The following is a 24,568-nucleotide window of genomic DNA, read 5'->3' as shown; positions in this document are numbered from 1 at the left end:
GATTAAATCCTTTTTGGTATATAAAATATGGAAAAAAATAGGGGTGCAACTTGGTTCACATTAGTTCGGTTTAGAGCAAAATCAGAACTGAACCGACCAAGATCGATCTATTATATGGGAATCAGAATCGAACCGATTTGGTCTAGAACTGAACCAACCCAAACCAACCTTAATTCGATTTGGTTCGGTTCGATTCCATAGGTTGTAAAAAAAACATTATATAAATTTATCAATATAATTATGTAAACAAATGAATTATGAAAAATTAAAAACCCAAAAACAAGATTATAAGATCACATAAAACATTAGATTAATTTCAATAAAAAAATAATAACAATTTTTCTTCAAAAGGACCAAAACTACAAAACCCAACTCTTCCCAAAATAAAATGGTTTTCAACTTTTCATGAGACGTACTTGCAGTTGCATGCTCGCAACCGCACGTTGAGAGAGAGAGAGAGAGAGAGAAAGAGAAGGAAGACCCGTCGGCCATCGGAGTTGAGAGCACAGTCGCAACCTCATGCTGAGAGAGAGAGAGATAAGCCGATGACAGTCAGTGGCAGCCACAGAGACCAGAGAGAGAGAGAGAGAGAGTAGAAGAGGGTTAAGTTTTGAAAAAAAATTACATTATATTTTTCAATAGGATTTTGGTTCGATTTTCAATTTGGTTCGGTTATTTACAAATCTTAAACCAAAAACCGAATCGAACCTATCGGTTCTTATTTTCATTAACCTGAAACCAAACCGTACTTAGTTAAAACCGAACCAACCCAATCCAAAATTCATGGATTGGTTCGGTTCTCAGGTTGAACCGAATTAAGTTGCCCCTAGAAAAAACTACACATTTCTACCATGACTCATGAGAGAACACATGATCCTGACCATGAATAGACAAAATCCAATGGTTGAGGTTTAAACATATCCCGGCAACACACATCTCGAAGTTAGTTATCTCAATGATAAATCTCTTAACAGTTGGATTTTGTATTTAGAATCATGTGTTTTTCTCTGAGTCGTTCTTCATGGGTCACCAGATCTGAAGATATACGGATTTTGGGTATGATGATGGCTGAGAATGGAAGTTTTCTCTTCCTAAAGATCAGTGAAGGTTTCCTAGGGATCTGTTTTCTGGTTCATCTTGGCTTCACATGTACATCAATTGTTTTCTAAGAGAGTGGAAACTAACATGTAATATTTACAGTGGTGATCCAACAATGTTTGAGCTGTTTTGGCAAAGAATGGGAGAGAAAAGTACGATTGTGATCCCTGGATGGCAATCTATGAGCTACTTTTCTGATATTGGAAACCTTTGTTGGTTCATGGTGCCTGAATTCGCCAAACAGGTCAGAAGATTACATGAATTGGTGGGGAACGCTAAGACAGAGGACCGACACATTGTGGTCGGGACTGGTTCAACTCAGCTCTTTCAAGCGGTACTCTATGCTCTATCTCCTCCGGATGCCACTGAGCCCATCAACATAGTATCGGCCGCTCCATATTACTCGGTGAGTTTCCTCAAGTTCTTTTCATTTATATTTTATTTAATAGCATGTACTTGCAATAATTTGTCCATGTGAGGTATGGGTTGATATGGAGACACTAAAAGAAGGTTGTCTGTTCTCTGTATTAGTAACCGGCATCCTTACATATATAAGATGTTGTTAAAGGCATATGTACTTGCTGTGTAGAAATGCTTATTTACATTCATGGTGTTCGGAGTCACGGGACATGTGCCACTGATAATTTCCTTATAGAAAGAAAACTTGATGGAAAGGATGGTGAGAATTTTGGCAACATGGGAACCATTATGTGATTATTATTAATATTATTATTTGTAATTAATGTATGATTGATTAGTGAAACTTTGAAAACCTTATACCACTTTGATTTTTTCACGAAGGAAATGGACTGATTTTGAGACCATATTCTACTCAAACCCAAGTTAGATCCAGTATGTTTTCCTAACTGTTTTGTGCTTCTTTTTTAGTTTCGTTTGTATTTGATTTGGGAGCAACCACATCAGTATAAATGGACTTAGTGATGAAGTTTGAGAGGTTTTAGTTTGGGTCAGGCATGACCCAGAAGGCAAATCAGTAGAACTATTCTGCCCTTTGTGCACCATTATACTGTCTTAAATTTAGAATTATCAATAACTAGTTCCCAATACTTTTTTTTTCCTCTTAAAATTGTAATTCTAGTTAGGAAAATCTCGTCTCTGATATACATTGATTTCCCTTGACTTGTTCATTGCTTGCAGGCATATCCATTAATGACCGACTATTTGAAGTCGGGTTTGTATAAATGGGCAGGTGACGCCTACACATACACCAAGGGCGGGCCCTATATTGAGCTTGTCACCTCCCCAAACAATCCTGATGGATATATTCGTCATCCTGTTGTTAACAGAAATGGAGGGACCTTAGTATATGATCTAGCATACTATTGGCCCCAATATACTCCAATTACATCTCCTGCGGATCATGACCTAATGCTTTTCACTGTCTCCAAAAGCACCGGTCATGCTGGAATTCGCATTGGGTAAGTTGAATGCAACATCTTCCATTCTATCACGGATTGATTATAAGATAGACGTTCACAAATGTTATATATTTCCTTTTTTTTTAAAAACTTTTCTTTTACCAATTTTCAGGTGGGCCTTAGTTAAAGATGCAGAAATTGCAAAGAGGATGACGAAATTCATTGAGCTCAACACCATAGGTGTTTCAAAGGATTCACAGCTCCGCGCAGCGAAAATCCTTGAAGTGGTATCAGATAGTTGCCAACTTTCAGGCAACCCTGATCAAACAGAAAGCTTTTTCGAACATGGTCTTCGTCTAATGACTGATAGATGGGAACGACTGCGGGATGCAGCCAAACAAAATGGGATGTTCAGTCTTCCAGAGTTCTCATCTGATTTCTGCAATTATGCTGGCAAGGTTGTCGAGCCACATCCTGGTAATAAGAGTATGAATGATTGGTATATTATGTATTCATTTCTTTATAATTAACATTTCAAATTGACTGAGAGCTTGTAATTTGTTTTTTGAAATACAGCTTTTGCTTGGTTAAAGTATGAAGGAGATGTTGAGGATTGTGAGAGCTTCTTGAGAGAGCACAAGATCATTACAAGAAATGGGAAGCATTTTGGTATGGATATTAGATATGTAAGGGTTAGCATGTTGGACAGAAATGGAACGTTTAAACTCTTTGTAGAGAGGTTGTCAAGTATCAGATAATGACATTATTAGGAAAAATAAAAAGAAAATGTTTTAGATCAAATTTAAGAGATCTGATGCCTTATCATACCAACGGCATTATTTAGACATTTTCTTAATCTTATTGTTCTTTTAAGATGTTGAGATGATGATTAATGTGTAATGAAAGCTAATATAAGAACTTTTTATAAGATCAATTATCTATAATTCACATTTTAGTGAAACATCATGGAGTATTGTTCATCATTCTGAAATACCACAATTTCACAGGTATATATGTAATAGATTTTTTTAAGAGTGTATATTTTCTTTTTTTGGGTGAAAGGGTATAATATGTCACAAAGAATTTTTTCTTAATATAATGCGATGGTAAGGATCCCTGTACAAACCCCAATCTTTGGAGAACCGTGTAAAATCTGTGTTTTTAATGTGTGATTTCAATTAATGTAATTTATTTCATATTCTCCTTGGATTAGTTTCTAATCACATCAAACAAACGGTTGAGATGTAAGGGATTTCCAAGAAATATGTATCTTTAATTAATTTTATTTTTTTAATCAAGTCCCCAAGACACAATAACCGTTGTCTAAGAAAATTTATTTTTTCCTCTCATCTTAATACCTAGAAAACAAGTAATAATCTCTAGAAAATTTTTGTTATAACGTCCTATGTATATTGGTGCGCTATTGAAGGAGACATAGATAATGAGAGTTGGTTTAGAGATCCAGTTTGCCCTCAAAGAACTAGAAAATGAATGTATGGCAATGTCACGATTCAAAAAAAAATTGAAAAACTACTCGATGAACCATTGCAAATGGATTTCTTTCTAAACAAACCCAAACTTTTCCACGGTACAATAATAGTCAATTTAGTAAACTTTTTCTTTCTAATTAAAATCCCCTCACCCCCTTTCAAGTGTTAAGATTGATGATTTAAATTGTCAAGAACGACAATGCAAATCGTTGAGATTAACCTTTGTTCCAATTATTAAGATCGACCTTTTACAGCCATCATGATCAATGCTATTAAATCGTCGATCTGAATGTTTTAAGATGAACATCATGATGAATGCTTCAAATTGTTGAGATTGACTCCATTACAATCATCGATCTCGACAATTCAACATAAATCATTGAGATCAACTATTCAAATTTTATAGGTTGATGATTTAAATAGTTGATATCAACAACTTGAAATCAATCTCAAGGATTTGAGTTCACCGTGTTATTGGCTGGTGTGAAAGGGTATGAAGAAAGAAAGATTTTACAGATTTTACTAACCAGGTTGTTAAGATTTTGCTAGAGTATTGATATGAAGCACTGTAAGAAAGTGTATTGCGATACACCGAAGTATGTTGATGGAGATTTATATAAGATTAGATTTGCTAGATTTAAATCGGATTACATTAATTAAAAGATTTGAAGCATCATGATAAAGTGTACTACGATACACCGAATTTTGTTCATGGAGATTTAAATAGGATTAAATTTCTTAGAGATTTGTATATGATTAGATAGGTTAAAGATTTGGATTAAATCTTACTAATTAGAACTTATCCAAATCCTAATAAATTTAATCCGATTAGTAAAACAAATTTGCATAACATCTGGAAAACATTAACATTTTTATATTGTTGGCTTTATATGAACGGGTCTATGAGTGGAATTCCAATAATAAAACTTACCATGGCTTTATGAACAGATATATTATTACTGGAATTCTAGTGATAAAAGAAACACTTGAACCTTATCAGTAGAAATCATCAATTAAGTTAATTTTTTTAATTTTTTGTCTAAGTTTACAAGAGGATAGCCAACCTTACAAAGAAATGACATATCTATATAATAAAAACACAATTGGATCTTTATTGGAGTCCAAATTCTCGATCCAGCTCCAAAATTATCAAATCAATTTTGATCAATTACTTTGTGTTTCCTTAAATCCTTGCCATTTCATCTAATGTAATGATTATATCTTAATGTTGCCCTTTCATCACCATTGTTCTTGTATTTTTGTTCTCAAGGTCTTAGGTTCAAACCCTTGAACCTCTTCGTGTACTAAAAAAACAAAAAATATATAGCTTGCTCAACAAAACAAAACAAAAAATGTTAATTAAACAAATCTAATTATTTGTTCATGAAAAAAATATCTAATTTATGCCTAAACTAAAGTGCTCAAATACTAATAACTACATGATAACAAATCATTAATTGCAAGGTAACATAATCATCTTCATATTCGTATGATGAGTTCTAGGACATGTTCTATTGATAATTTCCACTTCCATGGATGAGTCCTTGGGCTTGGGCTGGGGGAATATGGGTTTATCTTGATCATCGTAGACCGACACAAAATATGCCTAATTTTTTTCATTATACCGTCCATGGCAATAGTTCCTCAAATCTTTCTCGATAATATTTTCAAACTGCATTGAATGCCAAATTGAATAGATACAACCTTCACTAGCTATTTTTGAAAATAACTCTTTCAAAGGGGAAAAGGTCACAAAATTGAACATGAGTATGGTTTACCCCTCCAAACACTCCTAGACAAAGGTGATTAACCTATACTTAAATATATATATATATATATATATAGGGTAGCGTTCAATGGCTAACTTTTTGGCAAAACATGAGTTAGAAGTTTTGGAATGGGCTGATTTTTGGTGAGGATGATCTCTACGGTGAGGAGATCATCCTCACCAAAAATCAGCCTATTCCAAAACTTCGAACCCATGTTTACAAGTTGAAAAATCATTGACTATCCATTTTTTTGTAAACTATTTTTGATGGGGTTAGAAGTTTTGGAATGGTCTGATTTTTGGTGATGATGATCTCCTCACTGTAGAGATCATCCTCACCAAACATCAGCCCATTCCAAAACTTCTAACTCATGTTTTGAAAAATGTTTTGCCAAATAGTTCGCCATTAAGCGAGACCCATATATATATATATATATAATGTATTAACCACCAAAATATCTCTTACATACTTTGATTTTTGACAAACAAATGAAATCGACTAGTATTGAGACCATGCATATTCTACTCAAACCCAGGTTACAACTTGTATATTTTCTTATCCATTTTGTAGCCTTTCCCCCTATTGTTTTTGTACCACTTTGTCAAGGAGACTGCATGATAGATAAGTCTGAGGTTTTTGGTTGTGGCTAACTGTGAGCAGGGCTAATAGAAGACACCAAAATACATTGAGCTGATCAATACTATAGGTATTTTCACAAGTGGAGCTTCGTCAATGAAAATCTTTCAATTAGTATGAAAAAGCTGCAAACATTTGAGCGGCCCTCATCCAATGATAGCTTCTTTCAATATGGTCGTCATCCAATGACAGACATGGGAACTACTGTGAGATGCAACCAAAGAAAACGTGATATTAACTCTTCAGAAATTCTCGTCTGATTTTTTCAACTACGATGGCCTGATTGTCAAGCCAAATTCTGGTAATTATTGAGAATATATATAAATGACTGATTATATGTATCAATTTTTCAACAAATTTATGACTATTATTGCAAATTAACTAGGGTAAATTCTCAAATAATTATGAAAGTTTCCAGTATTTTCGAAATTTTGACAAAGTCGTCAGGTAATATTGACAATTTGGTAATATTTTGTCAACATTGCATGCTAGTTGTGCCAACATTAACAACATTTCAGAAATACCGAAAACTTCGATAATTATTTCGGAATTTACCCAATTAGCTAAGAGTTCAAACATTAATTTTCTTTTGAATGCAGATTTTGCTTGGTTAAGATGTGAAGGGGATGTATCATAAGGAGAAATGGGAAGCACTTTTGTATGGGTATGAAGAGCCTGTTTGGATACACATAAAATTAACATTTTTACTCTCGAAAGTTGAAAATTTTAAAATTTTGTTTGGATTCATTTTAAAAAAACTTTTTTTTAAGGTAAAAAATCTTAATTTTTTTAAAAAAATCAAAATATACTACTTTCTACTTTTTATCAAAACTACTTTCTTCCTGATGACTTTCTATCCAAACAGATTTGAAATATGTAAGGGTTTGCATGTTGTATAGAAATAGACGTTATAAAGTCTTTGTGGCGACTAGAGAGGTTGTCAAGTATCGCCTAATGACGCCTTTCAAGAAAATCTCGGCTCAGAGAAAAAAATCCCCTCAACCGTTGTAGATTTTACACAAGAGAAGCAAGTCCAGATTCTAGAGCGTATATTGGATCAAGTTTGCAAAATAAATATTATTTTTTAAAAGAAAGATACCTGTCAACAATTATGGGGAATAAACGAAGAAAAGTAAAATCTGAACATGAGAGCGTGTCAAAATTTTGATTTTCAATTTCGACAGACCTAGTGATGGAGTTGATGGGCCGACATAGATATAAAACAAGACTCAGCCCATCCTAAAGTGATTGAGGAGGAAATGGAATGCTTGAAACACCAGGCCACCTAATTACAATAGCTGACTTAAGACATAGTTTGGAAAGAAAATCAGTATAACGATTACTTCCTCACCACTGGTTTTCCAAGGTAGGCCCCAAGATGACCCTCATGATTTTTCTCATATTCAAAAATTCTTTTATTTAAAAGAGAACATGGCAAGATGCTGTTTGCGTCTGGGAAAAAACTATGAAGTGAGCATCCCACTTCAAAATTTTGGTAGAACCCTCTCCTTTAAATTACACGTGGCATCTCAAATCTAAGGAGGTATCTCAAATATTAATAAATAAGTAGGGGGCATGTAATAAGAGAAAAATGCACGTGTCATTTTCAGTCGACTTGGCGCTTCAAAGTTCCACTATGTTCAAGGAAAGGTGCTTTAAAAAGGAAACAAACCAATATCGTCCATAATTATGATTTTCAAAATTTGTTATTCAAAATAAGATTTAAATAGCATATACTTTCCAAGTAAAAAAGTGTAAATGAGTAAGCAATGGGTTAAGCACCTTATCTAATGGATGTAACTGGAGCTATATGAAGCTTCCTCCCTCCATCAATTTTTCCAGCCTATAGGTGTGACTTGAGAGGCATAGACTAGAAACTGTAGTAATTGATTACAATGAATGGGTACATTCTTTCCAATTTGGTTGAACCTTATCTTCTAACCATTAAAGTTCTTGGACTTTAGTCCTCTTTTGAGGATAGTAAGGGAAAAAAAAAAAAAACACTAAATATTGATGGGACAACCTTGACTTTTAAGGAGCAAGTTGAGGGTCTTTATTTGTTGAGTAAGCAATGGGTTAAGCACCTTATCTAATGGATGTAACTGGAGCTATATGAAGCTTCCTCCCTCCATCAATTTTTCCAGCCTATAGGTGTGACTTGAGAGGCATAGACTAGAAACTGTAGTAATTGATTACAATGAATGGGTACATTGTTTCCAACTTGGTTGAACGTTATCTTCTAACCATTAAAGTTCTTGGACTTTTATTCCTCTTTTGAGGATAGTAAGGGAAAAAAAAACACTAAATATTGATGGGAAAACCTTGACTTTTAAGGAGCAAGTTGAGGGTCTTTATTTGTTGGGCAGTGCCTTTGTTTGACTTTTAAGGTGCAAACCTTGACTTTTAAGGAACAAATTGAAGGTCTTTATTTGTTGAGCCCCTTGTTCCAAAGAGAGAAGGAGGACCACAAAAACAGTGTAAGTTGAGTGCCTTCATTTGTTCCACTTTGAAGAAATGCAGGGTGACGGTGCAAAGAAACAATGATAACGTTCAAAATTAAAATGTGAATCAAAATTAAAGACAGAACAACATACATAATTTTACAGTGTGATTCGGTAAGATTGTTTATATCCATGGGCAATAATGCGAATTTTTTCACCATTTCTGTGAAAATTAGGGATAAGATTCTCAATGTCACTTTCTCTAAAACTATTGAAAATTCCTCGTAGAAATTTCTAAAAGTTACGTCAAAATAAAGTAGATTGAAATCCTTAATTTGATATACAGTCCCTTATATGCCAATACAAAATTACCTCCTACAAAAGACAAGGCACAAACATAACAAATCCACGGTGAACTTGACTTTTAAGAGGGAGAGAGAGAGGACCTTGACTCAATACAATAGTAGTAGCTCCCTGCTTTCAGTATAAATATTACCCAAATTTTCATTTCTTAAGGAGTCATAGAGCCACACAAAGCTTCTTCATCTTATAGATAGGAGGATAAACGATTAGCCTTCTATTTTCTGATCTCCTCTTTCTTACATAAAATAATGGCAGAAGCTTTAGTGACTCTTTTCCTTCAGAGATTAAATTCATTGTTTCTGCAAGAGCCCGAAACCTTTTCAGGTCTGGAAGATCAAATCCTAGCGCTCAAGAGTCAACTTTCAGATCAAGAAGCTCATATCCAAATGTTGAGTAAACTCAATGACATAGGATACTTCCAAGGAGATGCCGAAATAATCAGAAAAGTGGGAGATTTGACTCACAATTTGATGAGTGAATTGAAGGAAACCATCTACAAAGCAAATGACTGTATCGATGAATTGACCATTCAATTGAATGGCCGAGATGGGTCTGATCCAATGGAAGCAACCATCAGTCACTTTAGGAGTGAATTGGAGAAGATGAATGGATGCATCGCCGAACTTATAAACAAAATGTCTGAAATCGATATCTCAAATCTATCGAAGGTAGAGAGGGAGGATGAAGATGAAGAGGAGAAAAACAACAAGAGTTCTTCTAGTTTTGTCGATGAGAGTCAGCAATATTTTGATTCCTTTTACCTTAAATCATGTATGCAGTTCTGTTGCACCTTTCCCAAGAAATATTATATAGGTAAAGGGAAATTGAGACGACTCTTAGTGGCTGAAGGTCTAACTCAAGAAAGACGAGGAGAGATGATGGAGGATGTTGCAGAAGAAAATATCAACACGTTGGTTGAGTCGGGAATGCTTTTCCTAGTTTATGATGGACGAGAGTACAGGACATCTCTCATCGTGCCCGATCCATATCGCGAATTCTTTCTCCATGAGACGAGGATGGAAAACTTCTTTATTACCTGTGCAAGTTCAGACTCTAATATCCCTCTTTCGACGCGCTTTCTATCGATCCATGACATCCATAAGAAAATTCCACCTAAGTTGATTAAGCTATGTCTCCCAATTCGATCTCTATTTGCATTTGGGATGCATTGCAGTAGCCCTTTGTATTGGAATTCCTTGGAAACTATGTTCCAAGGTTTGAAATTTTTGCGCGTGTTGAACCTAGAACATATTGAGTTAAAGAAACTACCTGAGGAAGTCGGAGATCTGATACACCTAAAATATCTAGGTTTGAAACATTCAAGATTGGATGAGCTTCCTGAAAGCCTAAATAATCTTCGAAACTTACAAACTTTGGATATTAGATGGAGTGGTCGTCTCTCTGCACTGTCGAGTGGGATCTTGAATCTTGTCCAACTAAGGCATCTTATGATGTCCAGAGCTCATAGATCTGCTGGGGATACTGTGGTTAAGGTCCCTTCCGGGATAGGGGCATTAACAAACCTTCAGACCTTGACGGGTTTATATGCAGGAGGCGGCATTGCCATTGAATTGAGTAGTTTAACTCAACTAAGAAAACTTGGGATTAAATGCTTCTCAGAAGATCATGCAAGTGAGACCTTTGCATCTATCATGAAAATGACTCGGCTTCTCGCCCTGTCTCTGGAAGTGGAGCGCGACTATTTCGAGGAAGGTAAAAAAAGAAACGACTATAAAAAAAGAAACGACTATGAGAATAGTTTGTTACCCTCCTTGGAATCATTTTCTCCTCCACCGCTTCTTCAAAAGTTTCGTCTTCTTGGGCGCCTACAAGAAATGCCTGAATGGATCAGCTCTATGGAAAACCTCATTGATCTATCATTAACCTGCTCCTATCTACCTGAGACCCCAACTTCTATCCTTCAGTTTCTTCCCAACTTGAAACGACTCCGTTTTTGGAAGGCCTACCAAACAAAACATATTGGTAGAGAATTCTGCAAATCAGGTGGGTTTCCCAATCTGGAGGTTCTCATAATTTGTATTCCTGAACTAATTGAATGGACAGAGCTTGAAGAAGGATCTTTCCCAAGTTTGAAGTACCTCCAATTCTTTGATTGTTCAAGATTGAGGACTCTCCCTGAAGGTTTACAATTAATTACCACACTCCTAGAACTGCGTTTGTTCCCTATTCATCCTGATCTTCAACGGAAGTTGAGTAGTGATGGGGGCAAAGAGTATTACAAGATCGAGCACATCCCTGATTATTCTTATATCGATCTCCATCCAAGCATGTACTGAGTTCTTTTGTATTTTGAATTTCTTTTTCTTGGGGATCTCTTGATAAGAAGACAATTGCTATTTAATGAACGGTTTGTGCCAACTGATTCATTTGTTGATCTCTCATACAAAATTGGCACTCATATAGCATGGTTTTATAACCCTGTACCCCAATTGTCTCGTCCCCCATCGCGGCCAAATTGCCTCGTATTAGCCAAATGATTAAACCAATTTGAATATTTTAGAAATTTATATTTATCGTAAATATTAATTAATTGTTTTTATGAGATATATTGATAGATCATTAATAATTGATTATTTAATATCAACAAACACCAAACACAATTGACTTAGTAGGGATGCTCAAAATATAAAAAATGGTGTTTTACATAAGCAAATATATAGTGTAAATATAATTTGATTTGTACGTTTCAATATTTTCATGTTGTACCACAAAAGTAATTATACTTTGGATATTTTGATTACTTTATAATATATATTATCAAGTTCCTAAGTCAAAAATATCATTTAAATTTTTTTCATAATCTAATGTGATAAAAGACCTTATTGAGAATTGTTGTTTGATATTACAACACAAAAGAATGGAGCATTGTAACTCTAAATATATAATCCCTGGTGACATCAATAAAATTCATGTATTTTCACCAATATACCTGATATCTTTTCAACCCACCTCCATACCAACAAATGATTGCTCTTGAAAACATTGTGGATTTCTTTGTGTTTATTGGCTTTATGTGTACAACAATTATTTACTAAGAGACTATGCGCTAACATGTAATATGTATTTACAGTGGTAGTTAAATGATTTTTAGACGTTTTGGCAGAGGATGGGAGACAAGTACGATTGTCATCTCTGGATGGCAATCTACAAGTTATTTTTTCGATATTGGAAACTTTTGCTGGTTCCTCGGGCCTGAAGTCCCCAAAGAGATCATAAGATTACATGAATTGGTGGGGAATGCCAAAGCTTAGAAGACTAACACATTGTTGTTGGAGCTGGTTCATTAAATCCCATCTCTCTTTCCTCTACATGCGATGTAGCCGATCAACTCACTGTCTGAAGTGTCTGCTTCTCCATAGGACAAAACGTGTTGACCAAATAGTTAGTCCCTAAACACGACCCATGTAAATAATATATATTATCTCCAAATCTGATGTCCATGAGAAAATCTTCTATTTTTCTTTTCTTATATCCATGAGATAATTGAATTTGAATGTTGGACATTGATGGTATCTAGATTTGAATTCGGATATCAACTCTAATTTTTTTTAGATTTTGATATTCACGTTGACAGTTGCACATCCTATATTCACAAATTCTTAAATAAATAAATAATACAAGGCACATTCCTTCCAAGACGAGATTGAAGCATGGTTTTAAAACTTGGTTTGGCATCTCAACTTGTTGAGGGGCGGAGCCAAGATTTTTCTCAAGTGGGGGCAACCAAGAGTAGAAAAAATTTTGTGGGGATAATTAAAAGTGAAAAAAATAGTTGTGGGGGCAGCTAAGAGTGAAAAACAAAAATTTTGGGGGCAACAGTGGCAAATTTCTTTATCCACCGCTAAAATCTGTCTCAATAGCACATTAATCCATAGAATTTGAAAACTTTTGTTGGGACAAGTGCCCCCACTCTAAATCCACCCCTGCTTGTCCATGTCAGATCTCAAGTCGTCTCAAACAAGTTTTCCGATACGTTTGAGACGTCTTATCCAAAAATTTGAAAATTGAATGTGGAGTATTAAATCTCGTTCGAAAAATTGATTTCTCCGTCTCGTTCATACCTGATACCGAGAGGACTCAGATGATACATCTCGATCTCAGACGAATCTTAAAACCATGAATTGAATAGCAAAAGGAATTCTTGAAACGTCAAGCCACCTAATTACATTAGCAGACTTAAGACCCAATTTGGAAAGAAAATGGTATAACAACTAGTTTCTCACCGCTGGTATTCAAAATTAATTAAACTTTTCAAATACAAGACTCATCCCCTCTAAACATGATTTCCAGGGGTAGGCCCCAAGATGGCTCTCATGATTTTTCTCATCTTCAAAAATTCTTTTATTTATAAGAGAACATGGGTTACCATCAATGATTATGACTTTCAAAACTTGTTATTCAAAATAACATTTAACTAACATTAATTTCCAAGAATAAATGTAAATAAGAATAGAATGGTTAGGCACCATTTCTTATTGATGTAACAGAAGCTATATGGAGTCTCCTTCCTCAATCAATGAGGCATAAACTAGAAACCGTATTAATTGAAGGAAAATAATTTTATAATGAATGGGATGCAGATTTTTCCAACTTGGTGTAATGAACCTTATCTTCTAATTCATACAACCATTAAAGGTCTTGGACTTTTATTCCACTTTGGAGGATAGTACGGCAAAAGAAACCACTAAATGTTGAAGGAAAGACCTTGACTTTAAGGAGCAAGTTTGAGGGTCTTTATTTGTTGAGCAGTGCTCATATTCCTAAGAGAGAAGGAAGAGCACAAATACAGAGTAAGTTGAGTGCCTTCATTTGTTCCACTTTGTAGAAATATTGGGTGGAAGAAAAAAATAATAACGATTCAAATTGAAATGTGAATTAGAATTAAAGACGGAACACCACAAATAATTAGGCAGATTTACCAAAACATGCACAACTTTTCATTTATTTACCAAAACAGTACACTGTAGCAAATAATTCTGAAAACGGTAAATTTACCGTTTTCGGAATTAATTTTTTTTACCAAAACGGTAAAAACAGTCAAATATATTTTTTTTATACCGAAAATGCCCTTTTTTATTTTTTGACTGAAATTACAAAAATAAAATTGATTTCGGTAAAAACAAAATTATAAATACATATGATTGTTGGATTACTGAAAGAGAGTGAATCTTTTTAATTGGATTTTCATTTTTTTAAGGTTAAAATTGTAAATATATATGTAAAACAAAAAAAAGGGTATTTTCGGTATATAAAAAAAATATTTTACTGTTTTACCGTTTTGGTAAAAAATATTAATTCCGAAAACGGTAAATTTACCGTTTTCGGAATTAATTGCTACAGTATATCGTTTTCGGAATTAATTTCGAAAACTCTACCGTTTTGGTAAATTATTCTAATTTTTTTTAAAGTGTGGTTCGGTAAGATTGTCCATATCCATGGGGGCGATGATGAGAATTTTTTCATTATTTCCGTGAAAATTAGGAATAAGATTCTCAATCTCACTTTCTCTAAAACTATTGAAAATCCCTCGTAGAAATTCCTAAAATTTACCTCAAAATAAAGTAGATTGAAATCCTTAATTTGATACACTGTCCCTTATGCCAATACAAAATTACCTCCAACAAAAGAAAAAGCACAATTAATTACCACACTCCTAAAATTGGATTTGTTCCCTTTTCATCCTGATCTTCGACGGAAGTTGAGTAGTGATGGGGGCAAAGAGTATTACAAGATCGAGCACATCCCTTGTATTTCTTATATCAATCTCCATCCAAGCATGTACTAAGTTCATTTGTATTTTGAATTTTTTTTTTGTCTTGGGAATCTCTTGATAAGAAAACAAAGACAATTGCTATTTAATGAATGGTTTGTGCCAACTGATCAATTTGTTGATCTCTCATACAAAATTCGCACTCATATAGTATGATTTTATAATCCTGTACCTCAATTGTCTTGTCCCCCATCGAGGCTGAATAGCGTCGTTTCAGTCATCTCGTCCTATTAGCCAAATGATTAAACCAGTTTGAATCTTTTAGATATTTATTATGGGGTAGTGATAGATCATTAATAATTGATTATTTAATATCAAAAAACACCAATCCCAATTGACTTAGCAAGGATGCTTAAAATATAAAAATAGTGTTTTACATAAACAAATATATAGTATAAATATAATTTGATTGGTACGTTTCAATATTTTCATGTTATACCACAAAAATAATTATACTTCGGGTATTTTGATTACTTTGTAAATATATATTATCAAGTTCCTTGCTCAAAAATATCAATTAAATTTTTTTCATAATCTAATGTGATAAAAGACCTTATTGAGAATTGTTGTATAATATTACAAAACAAAATAATGAAGCATTATATCTCTGAACATATAATCTCTGGTGAAGTCAATAAAATTCATGTATTTTCACCAATATACATGATATCTTCAACGTGACCTTCATACTAACAAATGATTGCTCTTGAAGACATCTTGGATTTCTTTGTGTTTACTTGTTCATACTGGCTTTGCATGTACAACAATTATTTACTAAGAGACTATGCTAAGATGTAATATGTATATACAGTGGTGGTTCAACGATTTTTAGACCGTTTTGGCAGAGTATGGGAGACAAAAGTACAATTGTCGTCTCTGGATGGCAATCTACAATTTATTTTTTCGATATTGGACACTTGTTGGTTCCTCGAGCCTGAAGTCTCCAATGAGATCATAAGATTACATGAATTGGAGGGGAATGCCAAGGCTCAGAGGACCAACACATCCTTGTTGGAACTGGTTCATTAAAAGCCATCTCTCTTTCCTCCATATGCGATGTAGCCCATCAACTCACTGTCTGTAGTGTCTGCTTCTCCATACTACTTTGTGAGTTTCCTTAAATTCCTTGCATTTTAGTTTCAAAATGTACTGAACAAGTAATTAACAAATCTTTTGGCCCCTGAACACGATCCATGTAATAATATAATATCAGATCCAAATTTGATATCCATGAGATAATTTTTTTTTTTTTTTTTTTTGAGCAAGCTATCCAAGAGGTCTGAACCTAAGACCTTGGTCTTCCTTATATCCATGAGATAATGGAATTTGAATTTGAGCATTGATCGTATCTAGATTTGAATTCGGATATCAGCTCTAATTTTTAATTAGATTTAGACATTCACGTTGACAGTCCCACATGCTATATTAACAAATTCTTAAATAAATAAATAATACAAGACGCATCCCTTCCAAGACGTGATTAAAGCATGATTTTAAAACTCAGTTTCGCATCTCGACTTGTTCACAGGGGTGGACCGAGGATTTTTCTTGTATGAGGACAACCAAGAGTAGAAAAAATTGTGAGGACAATTAACCCTGCTTATTTGCAACGTAAACTGCCACAAACACAAAATTTTGTATTTGCAGAATTTTGTGTTTACTGAAATTTACATAATTTTGTTATTAGAGTGCTTGATTGTGTCCAATGGAAAATTTTACGTTTACTTGATTATCACGTAAACGTAAAAAAAATTATTTTTCTTTTTAAAACCTTATTTGAAGTTAAATAAAAAAAGATAAATAGTTACCTATTACTTTTTAAAAAAAAATTAAAAAATTATAGACAACATTTTCATATAGGTCATACAATGCTATTCTCTTTAAATCAAGATTATAATAGTAATCCAAAATTTCCTTAATCACCTACAATTTACCTTAAACATTTACTACATGATATCAACTTCCACTTGCTAATTTTCCATTTTGGAAAGAAACCTTATTGCCCCAAACATGTCAATATTAGCGTAACTTACCCCAAAATTTTAATACCCTACATCTAATGAAAAACAATTTTTTTTAATTTATAAAAAATATATATAAATTAATCCAAGTAAGACTATTATCCCACAATTATTTTTTTTTAATTTAAAAAATAAATATAAATTAATGAGGTAGGATTCTATCCCTCGTTTTTCTTATATTTAAAAAAAAAAAACAGTAATATTTAAAAAATCAATTTTTTTTTTTTTTGGCAATTTTACTTGTTCAAAGTAAGATTCTCTCTCACGATTTTTTGTTTAAATAATAATTATATTAACGTTGGGAAATGTTTAAAAAGTTGGGAAAAGCCAGAGAAAGCGGAGAGAGAGAGAGGGAGGAAAGTTAACATAACGTAAATTTTTGTGGAGGTATTTTCTCCGCAACACTTTACGGAGATTTCGTTGTAATTTTAATTAAGTTTTGTTTTGCTTTACGATGGGACCCACCAGAATTTTAACATCTAAGCACTCACATCCTACAAACAAACGTAAACGTTTCTGTTTGCATTTGTTTACGATGCAAACATAAGAGTGAAAAAAAAAAAGTTTGTGGGAGCAACTAAGAGTGGAAAAAAAAAATTGTGGGGGCAATAGTGGCAGATTTCTTTATCTACCGATAAAATCTATCTCAATAGCACATTAATCCAAAGAATTGGGAGAGGGGGGGGGGGGGGGGGATCTAGTACCCCCACTCTAATATATTCCTACTCGTCCATGCCAGAGCTCAAGTCGTCTTGGACAAGTTTTTTGATACGCTTGAGACGTCTCATCAAAAAATTTGAAAAATGAAAATGGGGTATAAAATCTCGTTCGAAAAATTGACTTCTCCATCCATCTCGTTCATGCCTGATATTGAGACAACTCAAACGATGCATCTCAATCTCGTACGAATTTTAAATTCATGGATTGAAGAGCAAAAGGAATGCTTGAAACATCAAGCCACCTAATTACATTAGGTGTGATGGGAGCAAAGACTATTACAAGATCAAGCATATCCCTCGGATTTCATATAACGATCTCCATCCAAGCATGTACTGAGTTCTTTTGTATTTTGAATTTTTTTTTCTTGGGAATCTCTTGATAAGAAAACAAAGAAGATTGCTATTTAACGAATGGTTTGGGCCAACCGATTCATTTGTTGATCTCTCATACAAAATTGGCACTCATAGCATGGTTTTATAACCCTGCACCTCAATTGTCTCGTCCCCCATCGAGGCCGAATTGCATCATTTTAGTCCTCTCGTCCTATTAGCCAAATGATTAAACCAGTTTGAATCTTTTAGAAATTTATATTTATCATAAATATTAATTAATTGTTATTATGGAGTAGATTGATAGATCATTAATAATTGATTATTTAATATAATTGACTTAGCAGGATGCTTAAAATATAAAAATGGTGTTTTACATAAACGAATATATAGCTTTTCTAAATATATTTACAAAAACTATAAATTTATCTGCTTTTGTAAATAAACTGTTGATGATGAAAACGGATATAACTAGTAAAGAAGAATTTACTTTTATACCCTTTGGTTTAACTGGAGTAAATGGCCATTGTTTTTATTCAAATATGAAATATATATATATATATATATATATATATATATATATATATGCGTGTGTATGTGTGTGTGTGTGTGTGTGTGTGTGTATCAATTATGCATATATTTATAATTTAGATTATGCACATGAAGTACAAAGTTTGGTATTTATATTTATAATTTTTAAACTTTATATCATGCATATAATTTCATAATACTAATATTTAAAATCCTATTACACATTTGTGTTGATATATACTAATCATCTAAAATCATATGTAATAGGTTTATCATTGCCTGCCTTAAATTTTAACTTATTTTTAAATATTGTACATACTTGAAATATAAAAAAGGTTAAAAATAAATTAGGTTGAATTAGCTATAAATATGCTAATGATTATTAGTTTCAGTCCTATAAAAGTAAAAAATCTTTCGATACTTTCCATGGAAACATATCCATAACATTCTCAAAAGTAGTAGCATGATTCATTTCAATAGCCAATGTATTAATAAGCATGACATGTCCATATCTTTTTTTTTAGGCAAGCAAGGTGTTAGTGGTCAGCATGAAGGTGGGTCCAACCAATTTTGAACCCAGGTCGGGGCATCAACACTCCACAAACTTTACCAACTTAGCTAAGTTGGCACCTTCTGAACCACTCCATGTCAAACATGTGAAAATTAGTCATAATTAGATCAAATGTTTTCCAATATTACCCATTCCTAAAAGACAATTGATAGATACCATTGAGCTGAATACCTCAATTATTTATGCTGGAAGAGTCCCCAAGCGATTTCATCATCTTCCATGGCACCAATGATAATCTATCATAGAGAGAATTTTGCTTTATAGGAAGAATAGGCTGAAACAAACAAATGCATTGATGATATACAGTTCGGCTCAATAATTGTGTAATAGGTAAGCATGGAAATCACCAAGAACTAAATAAATGCATTGACGACACAAAACATGACACAGTAATGGAGCAATGATAAGCATAGAAAGCACCAAGACAAATGCACTAATGATACACAACCAGATGCAGTAATGGAGTAAAAGGTAAGCATGGAAATCATTGAGAAATAGGTAAATAATTGATGATACACAGGACAACAAAGTAACACAGCAATAGGTAGGCAAGGAAAACATTGAAACAAATGCATTGATAATACAAAGTGTGACACAGTAATGAAACAACAATAAGTGTGTAGACCCCATTTTCTACCTGCCTAACCTGTCAACTTGTCTCTTCTCGGTTCTTTTTTTTTCCCCATTACTGAGCATTGCTGCTCAGAACCCCTTTTAGTACTGCCAGAGCTAATCCTGGGCTCCTAGACCATTCCCCAAATAGAAAAGCTCATACTTGGTTACGAAACATCAATTCAGGTCCAAAATAATCATTAAAAATACCCTTGACAACATGTGCGCCCCCCCCCCCCCCAGCTGAAAAGTATCTAAAGATATTCCCTTGAAATTTTGACTAAGAAAAATTCATAATAGGCATTTTTGAAATTCCTAGAACACCCTCTAACTGCCCGAACCATTTCAAGTCCAAAATGTCCCATGGGCCTAAGGTGGTGGAGAGAGAGCTTGAAATTGTAATATTTTACCAATAAAAAAAATTGGTTTGTATGTGCCATCAGATTCATCTTTCTACAGAATAGCTCATCCTACAATCATGTCAACGTGGGTTGAAGAACCATAAACCATTCGGTTTGCATAGGATAGTTTCTTTAATGTGTAATTTTCATCGACCCCTATGTGAAACATTTCATCCCTATTGGATAGAACCTAACAGTAGCAAAAGCTCACTCATGACATGTATGCAGCAACTGGGATATTTGCACTGAATTAGTATGCAAACTCTTTCATTATGAATTAAATAGCTCTTTATTTAAATAAAAATAAAAAAAAAAAGTTAAATTGCTACTCAGCAATAGAAAAATGGAATAAAATAACAAACAAATGTGCATAGAGAAAAGGTTATTCTTTAAGATTTTGACCTAAATTATAATCTAGTACCTAGAAGAGGGACCGCGTTTGTTTCAGAAACTTTTTATATTTCTTGTTCACAATATTTAGTTCCATGTATGATTAATTTTTATAAATGATCTCTCCTCTTCCCCTTTCTCTACGCACAGTGAATTAAATAAGCTGGTATATAAAAAATGATTTACAGTGCTGAGCAATACAGATAAACCACCACTTGAAACTCATAACTCGTCCGTATTTGGTGATATATGAAATGAGGTAAGTGGTTTCCACATCCTCTCATCCTTAGAATACACTCTTGACTGCTCTTCAACTGGGCAATGTTATTTTGTATATTTGCATTCATCGGATTTGATGCAGTTTATTCTCTTGTACTCCAAAAAGCTGTTTGAGCAATGCAAGGGAAGAAGAGAGTTCCTTTCAGAAATCATGTTAATCAAATATGGAAAAATGGCCATTAATTTTACATTAACATGAAAAAACCATTAGCAACAATGCATCAAGTAGAAATTTATGAACAAATTACATGTATAAAAATTGTTTCCCTTGTCATCTCTTTTTTGTTCCACTATGCATTTTCCATTTTTGTGGTTTGCTTCCCTTTTTTGTGATTTAATATTTTTTTTTAAGGGTTTTCTTTTTTTTTTATTAGTAAGCCTGTTTTTAACGAGTTAAGTAACTTGCTGCTGACAGGATTTGAGCCCAGTCTCCGGTTTCATCACCCAAAGACTTTACCAACTAATCTAGTTGATAAAATGAATATATATAAAGCTGGACGATACCAAGACTTTAATCAGACACAAAGCCATTACTGATACCGAGACTTTAAACAATGACACAAAGCCTCGTTTATAACTAATTTAGCAGGGAAACAAGCTCTAGAATATGAACATTGAATATTTCATCATTAGAGTGAACAAATCAAATCCACTTAAAATTTAAGGGTACCTCAAAACATTTGTCCCATTACTTTGAAGCTTTAACTGTTATGACCCCAAAAAACCCATGTGTTTTTAGTTCACATTCAACATCAAAAACAAACAATGAATTATGTACTCCAATTATAAATTTAAATATAAAAAAAAAAAAAAAAAAATTAACAATGAAGATAATGATGTCCACAGAGTTATCTTTAGATCTGAAACCTTTGCACTTGTGCAGATCAATTGATGCTCAATACCATTTTTTTGGTTCGCTTGGCACATCAACCATGATTCCTAAAAACTATAAGAGAAAAACCACAACTCTACAAGATGAACCATAGGTGCCATGAATAAGTCCAAATGAAATACTACTAGGTGGATGAAAAGTGCACCTCAAATATGTTCTCATCTTCAATGCCTTGACAAAATCCGACCGGATTATTTGTTGATTGCTATTGACAAGTATATTGAATCTTTCCACCACATCCAAGAATACCTGATCGAGCATGAAAGAAGTTTTTATTGATATCATGTATTGGTGAAAAAAATAATGAGTAAACCATGTATAAAATAAACCTTCTTCGTTCTTCTTGTAACGTACCCCTTCACTAGAAACTCCATTGCAGCCATGGTTTAAAAAACATTCAGTATTGGCCAAGATTGATACAAAATATTGACTCTGAAACAATGAATGTATCAGGTATGTACCAATTAATAATTCAATTTCTATTTTTTCACTATAGTTGATATATATATATATATATATAGATATTTTCTGCAAAATCAAAAACAATAACAGAACATGGTTTGAAAACCTGTCCGAGACCGAGACGTATCACCCGAGTTGTCTTGGCATCAGGCATGAACAAGACGGATGCAAAAGTCAATTTTTAGAATGAGATTTAATACCTCACGTTCATTTTTGAAAATTTTGGACGTGACATCTCAAATGTATTGGAAAACTCGTCCGAGACAACTCAATATCACGCATGGACGAGACAAGACGCAAAACCAAATTTTAAAACCATGTAACAGAAGCATAAACTAGGATTATGGAGCAAACTTACATCAACTACGCAATGTAGAACTGTAGATGACGTCATTACATACATAACAGGATCTTGAGATTCTGGATCACTCTAAAGCAATTGAACCATAACTATGCCATTTTGAAAAGATGAGAAACTGAAGCTACAAAATCTTGAGGAGAATTATACCCAAAAAAGTTTAAAAAAAGATCAAATCGAAGTTATGTGAAGTGAAGTTATCGAAAAAGACATAAATTGAAATTAAAATATTCCACAATTATAATAAATAAACTTCCTTTGGGGCCAAAACAGTTAGGGTATGTTTGGTAACACTTCTGAAGGCTAGAGTCTGAAGTCTAAATTCTGTTTTCTGAAATCTGGAATTTGAAATCTGAAATCTGAAATCTTATTCTGAAAAAGTTGTTTGTTTATCATTTTTAAAAGCTTTTGGTTACAAATATAATTTTAAAACATAATGACCATTTTGACAATAATAACCTTTTGTAATTCTAATAAATTGTTGACTGAAAAACATAACATGTTATGCATAATGAAATCATCCACACATTTAATTTCGATTTCTAACACATCAAACACACCAAAAGTATTATTTTCAATTTGAATTCATACTTGAGAAATTATATTCCAACAAGTTAATAATCAACAATAAATAATCATTCATTTTCTCGTATAAAAATATAGGGTTTTAGGGTTCGTATAAAAATATAGGATTTTCAAACACGAAATGAGAGAAAGGGGAGAGACTTTGACAGTACAGTTGTAGAGGAAGGAAATGTAGAAAATAAATGAGAGGTGGAAAAGTTAAGAATAAGGGTTTTAAGATTCGTATAAAGAAAGGATAAGTGGTAGAAATTAGGGTTTTGAGGAGGGTATTTTAAGAATTAAAAAAAAAATTCATATTTTAGAAGTTTCGTCCACCATCTCTCCGTCACTGGTTCAAAACTTCTAAATTTTGGTTCTAGAGTCTGAAATCTGAACCAAAACAAACGGAAATAAAACTTTTAAAGTCTGAATTTTAAAAGTGGACCACCTCCATTCAGACTTTAGAAGTGTTACTAAACACACACTAAGATTCAGAATCAAAATCTTGCAAAAATAAAGAACAAACATAGGCTTTCGTCAACTAAACATAAAATCTAAGTAATTATATTCAGAATCAACTAGAACTTGAGAGAAGTAGCTTCTCTATCATCACCAGAATCAAGTCCGTAAACTCAACAAATCAAACTTAAACATCCTCCAAAACACAAAAACTAGTCTAAATCAACAGAAATATAACCCTAATTCATCAACCCAAAAAAAGAATTTAAAAAAAAAAACTCCATACAGAACATCACCTCATTTTCGACGAGCTTCGGGAAGAATTGTTCCGTCGCGCCAAACCAGAACGCAACCATTGATGTGAGACTGCACCCCCCATTGATTGGGTCTCTAATAAGATCAAGATCATGATCAGCTCAGAGTAGCAAAGACAGATCTGATGGGTTTCAGAGTGAGATTTGAGTTGAAGAGGAGAAAATTTTGGAGTTTGGCGCCTTTTTCATCACCGCAGGTGACCTTATCACTTCCCCATTGGATGACTCATCACATCGCTCTACGAGTTAGAGGAGTTTTTTTCAGGCCCAGAACACCAATTCCGCTTTCAATGGGCCGGGTTTTCTAACCCAAGACTAGCCAGACCCAGAAATGGGCTGAATTGAAGCCCACATCCATCTCAAGATTTTCTCTATTAAACTTTTGGAAGGTCATGAGAAAGGGTTTGATTTTTATCGCTCGACAATCCACGAATTTATATACCTTATATTATGAAAATTATTCCCGAACTCTCAATAAATTATCAAAAGATTGTTGTATTTTAAAGGCCACTCATCTTCTTTGCTCTCTATCTCCTTTGCTTTAATGTCTCTAATTTGTACCTCGAAATTTCTATCATAGATTCATAGTCCAGCATAGATGGCCATTGTATTTCATGAATTATTTGATTTGATTGTTTTCTTTTCTCATCCAACATTCCACTTGTAATGAGTGGATCAAAATTCTATACATTATTATT

At 33.5% G+C, this 24,568-nt stretch overlaps 3 protein-coding genes across 30 annotated transcripts in view; 2 read left to right on the top strand and 1 right to left on the bottom strand.

Annotated features, from left to right (window-relative positions):
- Window positions 1–3,530, top strand: part of LOC147398782 (tryptophan aminotransferase-related protein 2-like) — a 33,542-nt gene extending 30,012 nt beyond the window's left edge. For 2 of the 3 annotated variants that reach the window (XM_086448093.1, XM_086448091.1), the window contains exons 2-5: window positions 1,201–1,504; window positions 2,257–2,537; window positions 2,650–2,954; window positions 3,054–3,525. In XM_086448093.1, the coding sequence (XP_086304219.1) occupies window positions 1,214–1,504; window positions 2,257–2,537; window positions 2,650–2,954; window positions 3,054–3,235 (1,059 nt within the window). In that variant the 5' untranslated portion in view covers window positions 1,201–1,213 and the 3' untranslated portion in view covers window positions 3,236–3,525. Of the gene's footprint in view, window positions 1–1,200; window positions 1,505–2,256; window positions 2,538–2,649; window positions 2,955–3,053 lie in introns of all 3 variants that reach the window. The other variant, XM_086448090.1, reaches the window with a different exon arrangement.
- A 5,684-nt stretch (window positions 3,531–9,214) lies between these two features.
- Window positions 9,215–11,692, top strand: LOC147398781 (putative disease resistance protein At1g58400). The gene has a single exon (XM_086448089.1). It carries the CDS (start codon window positions 9,425–9,427, stop codon window positions 11,471–11,473), a length of 2,049 nt encoding a protein of 682 aa, XP_086304215.1. The 5' UTR covers window positions 9,215–9,424; the 3' UTR covers window positions 11,474–11,692.
- Window positions 11,693–14,603: 2,911 nt separating this feature from the next.
- Window positions 14,604–24,257, bottom strand: LOC147398780 (uncharacterized). Of its 26 annotated transcripts, none has more exons than XR_015180012.1 (7): window positions 23,853–24,257; window positions 22,534–22,605; window positions 22,047–22,145; window positions 21,859–21,962; window positions 20,744–20,927; window positions 19,311–19,413; window positions 16,155–18,251 (listed from the first exon to the last, which is right to left on the bottom strand). XR_015180012.1 is itself a non-coding variant. In XM_086448081.1 (6 exons), the coding sequence occupies exons 1-5, from the start codon at window positions 23,910–23,912 to the stop codon at window positions 19,312–19,314; spliced, it is 399 nt and encodes a 132-aa protein (XP_086304207.1). In that variant the 5' UTR covers window positions 23,913–24,257; the 3' UTR covers window positions 14,604–16,147; window position 19,311. The 26 variants fall into 26 exon arrangements, 9 of the variants coding, with proteins under 9 accessions (XP_086304207.1, XP_086304209.1, XP_086304206.1 ...); XR_015180011.1 differs by lacking the exon at window positions 16,155–18,251 and adding an exon at window positions 19,015–19,201; XR_015180018.1 differs by lacking the exons at window positions 16,155–18,251; window positions 20,744–20,927 and adding an exon at window positions 14,604–16,147.
- Between the last annotated feature and the right edge of the window lie 311 nt (window positions 24,258–24,568).

The sequence above is a fragment of the Akebia trifoliata genome, chromosome 7, assembly GCF_017979445.1.
Source record: "Akebia trifoliata isolate Shusen 1 chromosome 7, ASM1797944v1, whole genome shotgun sequence".
Classification (NCBI taxonomy): domain Eukaryota; kingdom Viridiplantae; phylum Streptophyta; class Magnoliopsida; order Ranunculales; family Lardizabalaceae; genus Akebia; species Akebia trifoliata.
This window is presented reverse-complemented; position numbering and strand designations above follow the sequence as displayed.